Raw genomic sequence first — 15,291 nt, forward strand, 5'->3', positions numbered from 1 at the left:
GAGGGTTCCCGTTTCTCCACATCCTCTCCAGCATCTATAGTCTCCTGATTTGTTCATTTTGACCACTCTGACTGGCGTGAGGTGATACCTGAGTGTGGTTTTGATTTGTATTTCCCTGATAAGGAGCGACGCTGAACATCTTTTCATGTGCCTGTTGGCCATCCGGATGTCTTCTTTAGAGAAGTGTCTATTCATGTTTTCTGCCCATTTCTTCACTGGGTTATTTGTTTTTCGGGTGTGGAGTTTGGTGAGCTCTTTATAGATTTTGGATACTAGCCCTTTGTCCGATATGTCATTTGCGAATATCTTTTCCCATTACATTGGTTGCCTTTTAGTTTTGTTGGTTGTTTCCTTTGCTGTGCAGAAGCTTTTTATCTTCATAAGGTCCCAGTAATTCACTTTTGCTTTTAATTCCCTTGCCTTTGGGGATGTGTCGAGTAAGAGATTGCTATGGCTGAGGTCAGAGAGGTCTTTTCCTGCTTTCTCCTCTAAGGTTTTGATGGTTTCCTGTCTCACATTTAGGTCTTTTATCCATTTTGAGTTTATTTTTGTGAATGGTGTGAGAAAGTGGTCGTTTCAACCTTCTGCATGTTGCTGTCCAGTTCTCCCAGCACCATTTGTTAAAGAGGCTGTCTTTTTTCCATTGGATGTTCTTTCCTGCTTTGTCAAAGATGAGTTGGCCATACGTTTGTGAGTCTAGTTCTGGAGTTTCTATTCTATTCCATTGGTCTATGTGTCTGTTTTTGTGCCATGGGAAAAGAATTCTAAGTTGATGCTGCATTTTTATTATTCCTTTTGTGTTAAGCATCTATTGTTGAATGATGACAGTCTGCTGCTAGTTTGATGAACTTCATAAGCAATGTCTTTCACCTCTTAACTGTTGCTAAGATTCTGTCTTTAGGGTTCTATAGTTTCACTACAGTACATCTAGAAGTGAATGTGCTTTTCTTTATCCTCAGTTTCTCCAAGTAGAGGATTGATATTTGTCTTGAATTCTGGAAAATCCTACCTTTTCATATTGTGTCACTCATTCTCTAAGCTGCAAGAGCTCCTATCAGACAAACATCAACTTTCTCATTTTCTTTTTTTCCTCCTCTGGTCACTTTTCTTGCATAGTTCCCATTTATACCTCTTTGGGCTGCAATTCAATTGACTTTGCACTTGTTTCCGCAGGGCTCAGCGTCTCTCACCAGTCTGAGCCAATCTTCATGGTAATTTTTCAGCTTGTGATCCTTCCACATCCTCCTAATATAAATTCAGCCTGCACATACCTACATGTGGCCCAAGCTTTGAGATCTCTCACGAATGCCTTTTTACCCCGGAGTTCCTTGCTGCTGATGGTTGGCAGGGACCCTTGACTCCCCTTCTAGATTCCAGCTCTCTTCATCCAAGAGATTTCAGTCCTGGGATCCTGTACCTCATACGGTGTGAGACCGTATCTTCTATCCTTAAGTGGAACAAGAATCCTGGGGGCTCCTGCTCCTGCATTTTTGTCTGTATCCCTGGGAGCTGTGTTGGAATCAGCTATTACCATTCTGGCTTCCCTTTCTTTCTTGTACCTTGATATTTTCTTTCCTTTTTCCTTTCCCATTCCCCATTCCATTTCCCCCCAAATTCAGCTACCTAACCGAAGGAAAAAATCTTTTTTTCTATTTTGGCCAACATTTGTCAGTATGGTCAGTTCAGTCTGCCATGTTGCCAGAGGTCTCCCTAGTTTACTCACATAAAAAAAATGTTTTATTTTTTAGACCAATTTAAGGTTCACACAAACTGAGTGGAAAGTAAGATTTCCCATGTACACACAGCTTCCCCCACTACCAATATCCCCTACCAGAATGACCCATGTGTCACAACTGATGAACCTACATTGACACATCATAATCACCCAAAGTCCATAATTTATATCAGGGTTGATGCTTAATGTTTCACATTCTACAGGTTTGGATGAATATATAATGACATCTATCCATCATTACAATATCATACAGAAATATCCTTGCCCTAAAAACCTTCTGTGCTCTGCCTGTTCATCCCTCTCTCTCCGCAACCCTGATCTTTTCACTGTCTCCATGGTTTTTCCCTTCACCAGAATATTTGGAATCACACAGCGTATACCTTTTCAGATTGGCTTTTCAGTTAGTAATAAACATTTAGGTTTCTTCCATGTCTTTTTGTGGCATGATTTTTTTTTCCTGCCGAATAATATTCCATTATCTGGATGTACCACATTTTATTTATCCTTTCACCCACTGAAGGACATCTTGGTTGCTTCCAAGTTTGGGCAGTTAACGAATAGAGCTGCTATAAAAATCTGCATGCAGGTTTTTGTGTGGACATAAGTTTTCAACACATTTGAGCAAATAGCAAATACCAAGGAGTGTGACTGACTGCCAGAGAATATGGTAAGAGTAGGTTTAGTTTTTGAGGAGTCTGGCTAAAGGGTTATCAATTTTGTCTTTTCAGAGAAAGATCCTAAATTCATTGATTTTTTTTTTTTTTTTTAGTTTCTATTTCATTTATTTTTGCTCTAATCTTTATTATTTCCTTCCTTCTACTGGTTTTCGGTTTTGTTTTCTAGTCCTTTAGGTGTGAAGTTTGGTTGTTAATTTGAATTTTTGTTTCTTGAGGTTGGCCTATATTGCTATAATCTTCTTAGAACACCTTTTGCTGCATCCCAAAGATTTTGTGTTGCTGTGTTTTCATTTGTCTCTCCCTGCATTTTTTAATTTTCTCATTGATTTCTTCTTTGACCAATTCATTGTTTAGTAGCATGTTATTTACCTCCATGTATTTGTGTCTTTTCCAGATTTTTTTCTTGTGGTTGATTGCTAATTTCAGACCATGGTCAGAAAAGATGACGGCAGGACTTCATCTTCTCGAATTTGTTAAGACTTATTTTGTGGCCTACCATGTAATCTGTTCTGGATAATGTTCCAAGTGCACTTGAAAAGAATGTGTTATTCTGTTGGAATGTTCTGAATATAGCTGTTAGGTCCACCTGGTCCAATGTGTCATTTAAAGCCACCGTTCCCTTCTTGATTTTGTTTGGGTGATCTATCCATTGATCTAAGTGGGGTATTAAAGTCCCCTGCTACCATTATATTACTATCAATTACTTTCTTTATGTTTGTTATTAGTTACTTTATGTATTTGGGTGCTCCCACCTTGGGTGTATATTTACAATTTTTATATCTTCATGATAGATTGTTCCCTTTATGATCATATAGTGTCCATTTATTTTTTAGTTTTTTTTAACATTTATTTATTTTTGATAGAAAAGAGACAGAGAATGAGCAGGGGAGGGGCAGAGAAAGAGGGAGACACAGAATCCGAAGCAGGCTCCAGGCTGTGAGCTGTCAGCACAGAGCCTCACATGGGGCTTGATTGAACCCACGAACCCTGAGATCATAACCTGAGCTGAAGTTAGTTGCTTAACCGACTGAGCCACCCAGGCGCCCCATATCGTGTCCATTTTTGCTTAAAAAATTTTTTTAACTGGAACAAAGCACACATAACCTTTGCTACTTTAACCATTTTATTATTTTAAGTAATCTCTACCCCCAATGCAGAGCTCGAACTCACAAGATCAAGAGCATGCTCCACCAACTGAGTCAACCAGGCAGCCCCTTGACTTTTATTAGTCTTTCTTTTAAAGTCTATTTTGTTTGATGACAAGTAGTGTTATGCCAGCTTTCTTTTCACTTCCATTTGCATGATAAATGCTTCTCCATCTCTTCACTTTCAGCCTGCAGGTGTCTTTAGGTCTGAAGTTAAGTCTCTTCTAGGCAGCCAGCGTATACATGGATCTTGCTTTTTTATACATTCAGTCAGCGTTACCTCTTTTGGAATGTATGTAAAAAAACTGCCAAACTATCTTCCTAAGTGGTTGTACCATTTTGCATTCCTACCAGCAATGAACAGAAGTTTCAATTGTTCCATATCCTTGTCAACATTTGATTTTGTCAGTGTTCTAGATTTTGGCCATTCTACTGGGTGTGTATCTTGTTTTAATTTGTAATTCTGTATTGACATGTGATGCTCAGCATCTTTTCATATACTTATTTGCCAAGTGTATATCTTTTTTTTTTTTAAGTTTTTATTGTTTATTTTTGAGAGAGAGAGAGAGACAAAGTGTGAGTGGGGGAGGGGCAGAGAGGGAGACACAGAATCGGAAGAAGGCTCCAGACTCTGAGTTGTCAGCACGGAGCCTGACGACGGGCTCGAACTCATGAACTGTGAGATCATGACCCGAGGTGAATTCAGATTCTAAACCAACTGGGCCACCTAGGCGCCCCTACCAAGTATATATCTTTAATGAGAAGTCTGGTCATGTCTTTTGCCCAATTTTTAATCTGGCTGTTTGTTTTCTTCCTATTAAGAGTTCTTTGTATATTTTGGATAAGTCTTTTACCAATATTTTTGGCAAATACTTTCTCCTAGTCTATGGGTCATTTTCTCATTCTCTTGATTTTCCTCATTTTTTAAAGAAACAAAATAAATCCAGACAGGAAAACTAAGAAACTCAGATAAAGCTAGGTATGGAGCCACAAAGTGAAAGTAGGGTCTTCTCCAATAATCTCAAATCACTGAGAAATTTCAGGCACAAATTTTGTTTTCAATGTAGAAAGACAGTCATTTAAAAAACTTCTTCCTTTCACATCATTCAACAAAATGTTGCCCAATGAAAAGGGCCCTATAACATTGTACAGAAATTAGGTTCTGTCTAGGGGTGGCTAGATGGTTCAGTCCGTAGAGCATGTGACTCTTGATCTGGGGTCATGAGTTCAAGTCCCATGTTAGGCAAAGAGCCTACTTTTTAAAAAATTGGTTCTCTTGAGAATGAGTTCAAGAAGCACTGCACCATTTCAGAATGGAGTTTCTAAATAAACTGAAAGAGATGTAGTAGTGAAGCAAGCAACCAGGGTGCTTTGGGAAGGTATTTTTAAGGGGGTACAGACACACTGTAAAGTATAAGGAAAGAAGGGCAAGCATTAGAATAAGGGGAGAGAAGAGGCCACTCTTGGAGCTTTCACATAGGCTAATAGAAACTGTCTGATGGGAAAACAGATTTGAAAAACAACACATACACACACACCCCTCAATTGTCCCAGAAGTAAGACTATTAGTCTTATTTTCCAAGAAATCTTACTACCAGATCACAGTGAAATTACCTAATATTACTGAAGCTGCACCTTGCTTGCTGAGTAATAAATCAGTAATTCTAACAAATGCTATACAGCTCTACAAAGGAAAAGAACTATATCAATATATCAACAGCACTATTTCAAACACAACTACATGTTTATACAAATTTGTTTTTATTTCCCACCCACAACCCAATCATTGCACATTAAAACTGAAAAAAAAGGCAAGAGAACAGGAATAAAAAGTGAAGAAATTTTGTATTATATTCAAGCATTTGTCTTTTCTGATTATATAAGAGAAAATGAGTATTAGGAAATCCAACTTCAAAAGAGAAATTCAAAATGCTTCCACAGAGAATCAGAAAGCTGATCTGTTGAGATGGAGACCAGTGGTCCAATTCGTTTGATTCAGTGGGTTTTAAATTCCAGGCTTTAGCCTTGCCCTATGTCCCACACTCTAAATGAAACTAGGAGTGCACTTCAGGACTAGCAACACTCATTCAAAGTTCCTCAACCTCTGTGGGGCACTGCAACAAACTGAAAACTTGCTTGCTTTTATTCTTCTAAGGAGTTTTAAGCTAAAGTTTCTCTTCTCAGACACTATTATATAAAATGGGAGTTTCTGCTTTGTCCCCTCCCTGCCATCACACCAAAAAATAAATAAATAAATAAATAAATACAAATTTGAAATGGGTAAATAAAATTGGCATTTAAAACCAGTTAAAGCAAGTTAAAACTGAATTAACCCTGAAGGAGTCAGAGGATTTTAAAACGGAAAAATAAACACAAAAAAACCCCACAGGCATATTGACAATTTTCTAAGCTGAAATGTCTGGACTCTGGCAGGAGTGTCATGTTTTCCAAAGCTGACTTTTGGAAACCTTAAGCTGGATTCAGAAAAATTCCTAACAATATGCGCCAACAGCCAGGAATAGGTTATTGAGCAAGGGAAATGAGTGATTCCATTTACAAACACATCAACGAAAAGAAGGCCACACATCCAGGAAAAAGGTTTAAGAAAGACTCACTCCATCATGAATCTTCCTAGCTGTTGAATTTCACCGTGTTCTGATTCTTAATTTAAAAGCTGAAACTTTATTAAAGATCAATAACAAAGAGCCAATGTGTGTGTGTGTGTGGGGGGGGGGGGGCGGGGGAGGTGGTGTAGGAAGAAATCAACATGGTACACTGTAAAGCAACTAAAGTATACAGAAAAAAACTTCATCTGGCCTTTCTCAGGAGGCCAAGGAATGGCTAAATGCCCCTTTCAAAGCTTCAAAGCCAACTCAAGGCACAGGTGTCATAAACTCAATTCCCAGACAAGATTAGGTCAGTAGGACTTGACTACGCCACCAGCTGGTTTTACTACGTGCCTTTCACACTTACCAGCAATCACAATATCTAGAAAAACTTTGCCTCACAGGTGTTTTTACTACCTTTCTCAGTTGCCCAAATAAAGTAACTCTCTACTTCAAGAAACTTGGAATGACTTCATTCATTATCACCTCTGGCACAGAAATAGGAAGTGCTTAGTAAGCATAACTTACAAGGTGTAACTGCTGTTTCTGCAGGTTTCCATAGCTCATGTTGGCTATGGGGGCTTTTAGAGGTTCCCTTGTATTCACCCCCTCCATATATACAGGACCTGTACTGCCACCACTTGCTCTACAAGGCAACAAGGAAATTTCCAGCTGATATTTAGAAATGGAACTTACTTCTTGGTGATACCAGGTATAAAAGAGAAAAAAAAGAAAAAAGAAATCTTATTCTACCAGGTTAGTAAACACACACACACACACACACACACACACACACAACAACCCACCACCAACACAAAAACCCCCTGGGTCCCTCTTGATCCTGCCTGAGTTGCAGCTGAGTTCAGAAGTCTAATCTCCCTAAGCACCCATATCCTGGTTGCCCAGTCACAGGAAGAACAGGTTTTCGCACAGCTGGATGGCTGGTTCATGATGCAAGATCTGTCCTGACAGAAAAGCTAGCTTGTGGGCATACTTGCAGGGAGCTGGGACTCTGATGGTGCCAGGCCAGTTCCAGTACATGTGGCACAGCTTGAAAGTCAACCTGTAGGCCAAGAAGAAAATAGGATCCAAATCACTCTCCACCTTTAATTTTGGGACATGATTAGGTACTAATGGGTGTATGACACACAGCATGCTTTCCAGAAAACTGGGGAACTAAGAAATACATGATGCAACTTTTGGGAATCATTACTTTTAAGTGGAATTATTTCATTTCATTTCTATTTGTAAGTAAGAGGACATGGGTAAATTCCCTCACTTTAGGTACCCTCATTTTTGGACTGAAACAAGGAAAACAACAGAATTTTTTTTTTTTTTTTTTTGCCTCAAGAATAGGCTGAAGAATGCGTTAAGTACCCCAGCAAAGTACTGAAATAATCTGAGCCCAATGACATTGGGTCTCAAAACTGGCTGTGTGTTGTAATTATCCAGAGTAGTTTCTTTTCTTTTTTTTAAAATTTTTTTTTCAACGTTTATTTATTTTTGGGACAGAGAGAGACAGAGCATGAACGGGGGAGGGGCAGAGAGAGAGGGAGACACAGCATCGGAAACAGGCTCCAGGCTCCGAGCCATCAGCCCAGAGCCTGATGCGGGGCTCGAACTCCCGGACCGCGAGATGGTGACCTGGCTGAAGTCGGACGCTTAACCGACTGTGCCACCCAGGCGCCCCAGAGTAGTTTCTTTTCTTTAAAGAATTATTTTTTAAAAAAATGTCTGGGGCACTTGGGTGGCTCAGTTGGTTGAGCTTCTGACTTCAATTCATGGGTTTGAGCCACGTGTCAGGCTCTGCTCTGACAGTGCAAGCCTGCTTGGGATGCTCTCTCTCTCCTCTCTCTGCCTCTCCCCAGCTCATACTTTCTCTTTCTCAAAAATAAATAAATAAGGGGCACCTGGATGGCTCAGTCAGTGGAGCATCTGACTTCAGCTCAGGCCATGATCTCACAACTCGTGGGTTTGAGCTCCACATTGGGCTCTGTGCTGACAGCTCAGAGCCTACAGCCTGCTTTGGATTCTGTGTCTCCCTCTCTCTCTCTTCCTCCCCCCGCCCCTACACTCTGTCTCTCTTAAAAATAAATAAACATTAAAAAACTGAAAAATTGTTTTAAGTAAAATAAACAAAATTTTAAAAATGTTTATCTATTTTGAGAGAGAGAGAAAGAATGTGTGCAAGCACATGCAAGTGAGCAGAGGAGGGCCAAAGAGAGAGAATCCCAAGCAGCCTCCCTGCTGTCAGCACAGAGCGGATGTGGGGCTTGATTTCATGAACTATGAGATCATGACCTAAGCAGAAATCAAAATTCAGACTCTTAACCAGCTGAGCCACCCAAGCACCCCCAGAGCAGTTCTTTTTTTTTTTTTTTAAACGTTTATTTATTTTTGAGACAGAGAGAGACAGAGCATGAACGGGGGAGGGTCAGAGAGAGGGAGACACAGAATCTGAAACAGGCTCAGGCTCTGAGCTGTCAGCACAGAGTCTGACGCGGGGCTCGAACTCACGGACCGCAAGATCATGACCTGAGCTGAAGTTGGCCGCTTAACTGACTGAGCCACCCAGGCGCCCCCAGAGCAGTTCTTAAAATACGAATGCCTAAGAATGCTTGGGGTAAAGCCTGGGCATCAGCTTTACCAATGTTTTGTTTTAAGCTCTTCAAGTAATTTTAAAGTGCACAGGAATTACCAATCACTCTTCAAAAAAAATACCATTATGAAAGACATGAAAAAAATTAAAGGGTAAATATTCCAGTCAGGTGGCAGTGACCCCATCTTAGCTAGTTGGCCATGATTAATTATGAGAAAGAGTAAGTTATTGGTCAGCTCACCTCTGCATGTGATCAGGACTCAGGTTTGCAGTGTTGAGAACACAGACATAATGGGTAGGAATGCCACAACCCTGCCGTACGTGATGGGCAAGAAGGTAGAAGTCCACCCTAGGAAGGAAAAAGTACAAAGGAATGATATGGTCAGATTTGGCCAAGGAGAGCTGAAAAAGATCTTGGTGATCATTTTGCCTCCTTCACCTAAGGCTCAGAGAGGTCAAATGACTGGATCAAGGATACACACAGACCAAACCATATTACAGCTCAGGAATCTGGACTCAACAGTATATGGTATTAGAGGGGTATCTGATTGGCTCAGTTAATAGTGTGTGACTCTTCATCTCAGAGTTGTAAGTTTGAGTCCCACGTTGAGTGTAAAATTACTTAAAATTGTTAAAAAAAAAAAAAAAAAAGGGAATGGTAGCAGAAACTACCAAATCTGTGTGCAGGAAGTTAAAAGTATACATAATCTTGGGAAAAGAATGTGCGTTCAATATTTTATACTTAAGAGGTAAAAGATTTATTGTCGGTTTGTTCTTCAGTTGTTTTGAAAATATTTTAAGACCATAAAATCTCTGAGGATTCCATTCCACATCTCTCTAGTCAACCTCCCCATTCCAATACCCAAGGAACAAATAACCCCTCCAACCTATTCTTGCTGAAATATAATGTCTTCCCCACTTACCACTCACAGCTTGTTATGGTATGATCTACCACAGTCCCAGGGGAGGGAGTCACAAAGTGCTCAGTAGCAGCCAGGTACAAATTGGTACTGATTTTCTTCTGAACTACAAATACTACCATCTTGGGCTGATAATTCTCAAAAGCTTCAAAACACTTCTGTAGCTGAGGAATCTCATAGTTGGCAACTGTCTTTAGTTGGCCATCAGACACTCCGTCACGGTATACCACAATCTTCTCTGGGAGACAGTGGTTCACCTGAAACGACACCCTCCTGAGGTGAACTATGGAGTCTGGGGTTGATGACCGCAGGCAGTATGAAGCTCACTCAGCACACAGCTTGGCAATCTGGCAGTAGGTCCCTCTGACAGCTGGGCCCAAAGCCACCATGTCAGAAGGGAAGGGAGGAAAAGCTTCTAGTCATTTCTAGACTTCCTCAGGGTAGTAAAACAGACCTGGTACAGCAAAAGTGTTATAAACTATGAAAGTAAAATAAGCCAGTGATGAGTCACATACATAAGGCCCATACTCAAAAAATATGAACAAAGTTGAAAGAAATGGTAGCAAAATTATGGGATGAATCAACCTTCCTTTGACTTGTATTTCACATGAATTACCATTTAGGCAAAGAACAAGGTAAGTGTTAGAGAAATTCTAACATAGGACTGCACAACCCACAGATCCATCTTCTTCACATTTTTATGTACAAGCAACATCTAAAGTTGCTAACAAGTGAAAGGACCCCTTACAAAATATTATCCTACAATCAGGTATAATGTGAAACATTTTTACTAAATAATTAAAATTAGCATACAGTTATGGTAAATTATCCATGGATCCAAATCAAATTTGAATGCTGGATTCAATCAGTTTGAAGAATAATGCTTTTCCCATTTAGAGAATATAATTATGTTCTAGCTGTGTTTGATTTCAATAGTTCAAGAGAATGAGCTGTTCTTTTTGGGGGGGGGGGAGAGAGAGAGAGAGAGAGAGAGAGAGAGAGAGAGAGAGAGGGAGGGAGGGAGGGAGGGAGAGAGAATATGAATGCTCATGTACACAGGCAGGGGAAGTGCAGAGGGAGAGGGGGAGAGAGAATCTTAAGTAGGCTCCACACCCAACCCTGAGCCTGACACATGATTCTATTTCACAACCATGAAATCATGATCTGAGCTGAAATCAAGAGTCAGATGCTTAACCGATTGAACCACCTAGGTGCCCCTAAGCTGTTCTAACTTTAAACTAGAAGTTCCCTGAAAAGTGCTTTAGTTTAGTCCACAGTCCGTAAGTGGTAGTTTGATTCTAATCAAGTCGTATAGGTTATTCACAATTCCCCTCAGAAACCTAAATTATTACTGAATTAAATATATATATACACTATACATTCTTTATACATTTATTCTTTTTAAGTTTCAATTCAAAGAATCCTATTTTTTTAAAATGTTCTATTTATTTTTGAGAGACAGAGAGAGAGAGGAAGAAAGAGCGTTGAGTGGGAGAGGGGCAAAGAAAGAGGGGGACAAAGGATCCAAAGTGGACTCTGTGTTGACAGCAGAAAGCCTGACGTAGGGCTCAAACTCACAAACCATGAGATCATGACCGAGTCAAAGTTGGATACTTAACCTGAAACACCCAGGTGCCCCAAGCATCCTTTTTAAAAAAAAAAAAAAAATGGTTATTTGGGGCACCTGGGTGGCTCGGTTGTTAAGTGTCCAACTTTGGTTCAGGTCATGATCTCACAGCTAGTGGGTTCCAGCCCCGTGTCAGGCTCTGTGCTGACAGCTTCAGATTTTGTGTCTCCATCTCCCTCTGGCCCTCCCCTGCTCACACTCTGTCTCTCTCAAAAATAAATAAACATTAAACAAAAATTTTTTAAATGTTTATTTTTGAGAGAGAGAAAAAGTGGGGAAGAGTCAGAAAAAGGGAGAAAGAGTATCCCAAAAATCTGCGCTTACAGTGCAGAGCTGGACACAGGGCTTGATCTCACAACCATAAGATCATGACCTGAACTGAAATCAAGAGTCAGACACTTAATTGATTGAGCCACCCAGGTGCCCCCAAAGAACCCTTTTTAAAAAAATGTTTATTTTATTATGTATTTTGAGAGAAAGAAAGAGAGAGAGAAAGAGCGTGCACATGCAAGTGGCAAAGGGGCAGAGAGAAGGAGAGAGAGAATTCCAAGCAGGCTCTAGGCTGTCAGCACGGAGCCCAATGCAGGGCTCGATCCGATGAACCGTGAGATCATGACCTGAGCTGAAATCAAGAGTCAGAACCTCAAACGACTTGAGCCAACTAGACATCCCTCAAAGAATCCTTTTTAAAAATAATCCCCTAGAATCTTGCTGAAGTTAAAGCTCAGAATTTCAAATATTTTTATAAATGTGCCTTTTTTTGAGACACCTCAAGTATTACCTTTACAAATGTGTAATTCACCTCACAGTCCCAAACTGTAATTATTGCTCTTGTTTGTATGACTTTTCTGTTTTTGTGTTGTCTTTGGCTGTCCAGAATCTATTCTATCATTTTTGGTAAGAACGTTTAGTTTCCTTCTCCCCCCAACAGGATAAGTCTGCTGGGACTATTAATTGAGGTGCCTTCCCCTAATCCAGGATATCTCAACACTCATGATCTATGGAGCTAGATTATTGTTTTGGGGGGCTGACAATGTTTAGAAGTATTCCTGACCTCTACCCACTAGATGCCAGTAGCAATCGCCCCCCACTAAAAATGCCTCTAGACATTGCCCACTGGGAGGACATAACTGCCACCAGCTGAGGACCACTGCACTAATCAAAGGACATAAAGATGACCCAAGTTATGCCAACATAATGCGCCTGCTTGCTTTGAATCTTGAGCAGATAATGAAAATCACTTGGAGTATGGTCCCTCTGTGGTGGTGTCTCTTTAGGTCCCTGCGTCTGGAACTCCAGGAGCTACCCTGACTCCTGTCCATTTCCCAGTTTGATGTTAAGCCTTCTCACCAATCATCTGAGACTCTCCATGATTTTACCAATTAATTCTCACTTTGCTAAAGCTAACACATTTCTATGACTTCTCAAAGACCCCTTACTGATACACTATGTTAAAAGGTAGATACCAGGGGTACTTAGATCAGGAGGAAACCATCATTTCAGAGAAGGAAACAGAGTGGCAGTCCAATGGATCTGGGGTCAGGAGACCTGGGACTGAGTATGATTCTGCTGTTCCTTGGCTATGATCTCAGAACACTGTTTCCTCAGTTGAAAAATGGAGATAAACCACCACCTTATCTTCTTGTCAGAGTTGTTAAGGGGGATAAAGTAAAAAATATACACAGTTGACTCTTGAACAACATGAGTTTGAACTGTGTGGGTCCACTTATATGTGAATTTTTTCAATATAGTACATTACTGTAAATGCATTTTCTCTTCTGTATGATTTTCTTAATATTTTTTTCTCTTATTTTATTGTAAGAATGCAGCATATAATGCCTTTAGCATATAAAATATGTTTCATCTACTGTTTATGTTATTGGTAAGGCTTCTGGTCAACAGCAGGCTATTAGTAGTTACTTTTTTGGGAAGTCAAAAGGTATACAGTTTTTTGACTGCATGGGGGGTAAGTACTCCTAGCCCTTGCATTGTTCAACAGCCAACTGCATATATTTTTAAAAGTTGTTCAGAATGCACTAGATTAAGGAAATACAGATATTCCAAAGCATCGAGAAGTAACATAACGAGATAAATGGAGTGAAAAATAGAATCAAATTCATCTGAAGTATTCACTGACATCACCTCTTTCTTTAAAATTTGCTAAGCAACCACTCAGTGTGAGATACTATACTTGGCCCTATAATATAAGCTGCCAGTAGAAGTGAAAGATGATTCCTGTTATCAAGGAGCTTAAAAATCTAGTAATAGTCAACAATGGTAACTCTTCTAGGTCATCTAATCCATACTCTTTTATTTCATAAATGGTTAAGATTAGGGTCTAGACAAGGGTCAGGATATAAGACAAATCACAATATTGAAACATAAATGTTAAATGTGTATTATTAAACCACTTCAGTACAAGAGTAAATAAATTAATAAATTAATGAGTACCTTGAAAGCAGGACTGTGCCTGTTTGACTTGTATTGCTAGCACTGAGTACGATGGCAAGGATCAAGTAGAAAATAAATATCTGCTGAAAGTTTGAGATGTTCTTTTAGGCATGGCTCCATTCGTTCATAAAATAAACACCTAATGCCACTACATACAAGCAATTGTGTTAGTCTCACAAAATTAAAAAATTACTTTGATACAATCCAAATGTTCATGGAACTCAAATTAGAACTGGAGAGACAGACACATAAAGTAAATGTTTGCAATAAATTACAAATAACATAATAAAGGTAACATTTGTTGTCTGCAGGGAAAAGTCAACATTATGCCTCAGGAAAAGGTGTAATGAAAGAATCAGCAGATAATTCAGGCAGCAAAGAAGGGTAAAAGGTTTCCAGGCATAACACAAGCAAAGGCCTAGATTGTGGCTGGACAAGGGGTAAGAAAACAACTAGAGACCACTATATTATCAGTCATACATTTGAAAACTACTCTGGCAACCATCTACAAAACAGATCAAAGATGATTAAGAATGAGTATTAGGACCAGATCACTTCCAGTTGAGGATGTCAAATGAGAACACTGAAACCCTTCACTCTTATGGTAACACCAGAAAAATCAAAATAATATAAAAATCACACTTACATATGGGACTATCAAAGACCAGTGGAAGCAAGAAAGCCTCGATGAACTTGAACAGTGAGGAGCCTTCAAAAAGGAGCAGTGAATTTCTGAAGCATCCATGAAACAAATGACAAGAGTGAACGTGGGTAGCAGGAAGAGGCGGCCTGAGGTTGCAGAAATTTTACCAAGAACAGACAAGACTGACAGGATTCTGGGGAGATGGCAGAGGAGGAAGAAAAGGACATTCTCTCCCCACCTAGATAACAAATGTACTAGCAGAATCTGTCTGATGTGAATAATTTTGGAACTCTGGAGTTTGTTGAAGGCTTGCAATTTCCCAGGGAAGATGTGGACAGTGAACTGCGGTTAATTTCCACTCTTGATACAAAAGCTGTCCTATACCTATGCTCACCCACACTGCAGGGCCCTGTCCTACAAACACTGGGATCTGTTCTCTGAGTGCTGCTTCTGATCACAGAAGTGCAGACAAAGAGGCTGGCAGCTAACTCTCCAGCTGAAGTGACTTCCAGGGTATTTAATGGGCAAGTGCCATCCTCCCCTGACCCTTCATTTTTCTCTTTATCCTTTTTTGGAAGTTAGACATTAAAGACTGGAACATTCAAAAACAACTGCATAAATGTCAAAAATCAGAAAGTGACAATGCACGCTCAGATAAAAGCTCAAAACACTGAAAGACCTTAAGTTCAAGCACAATCGTAACCTACACCAGTCAAGAAATAAAAAGTAACAAACAGAGCAAAGGCCTGAAGAAGGGGGCCAATCTGATTTCCAAAGTTACCACATTATTAGATTCAAATGTCTAGTTTGCAACAAAAGTCATAGGGCAAAGAAAGAAACAGGGAAGTATGGACCAAAGGAAAACATTAAATCAATACAAATGTCAGT

At 39.8% G+C, this 15,291-nt stretch overlaps 1 protein-coding gene across 4 annotated transcripts in view; it reads right to left on the bottom strand.

Annotated features, from left to right (window-relative positions):
- Nucleotides 1-5,383: 5,383 nt before the first annotated feature.
- Nucleotides 5,384-15,291, bottom strand: part of PIWIL2 (piwi like RNA-mediated gene silencing 2) — an 80,947-nt gene continuing 71,039 nt past the window's right edge. For all 4 annotated transcript variants that reach the window (XM_019828442.3, XM_019828440.3, XM_003984708.6 and 1 more), the window contains exons 21-23: nt 9,686-9,939; nt 9,004-9,111; nt 5,384-7,226 (exon numbers count right to left, since the gene is read on the bottom strand). In XM_019828442.3, the coding sequence (XP_019684001.1) occupies nt 7,070-7,226; nt 9,004-9,111; nt 9,686-9,939 (519 nt within the window). In that variant the 3' untranslated portion in view covers nt 5,384-7,069. The remainder of the gene's footprint in view (nt 7,227-9,003; nt 9,112-9,685; nt 9,940-15,291) is intronic.

This window comes from Felis catus, chromosome B1 (assembly GCF_018350175.1).
Source record: "Felis catus isolate Fca126 chromosome B1, F.catus_Fca126_mat1.0, whole genome shotgun sequence".
In the NCBI taxonomy this organism is placed as follows: Eukaryota; Metazoa; Chordata; class Mammalia; order Carnivora; family Felidae; genus Felis; species Felis catus.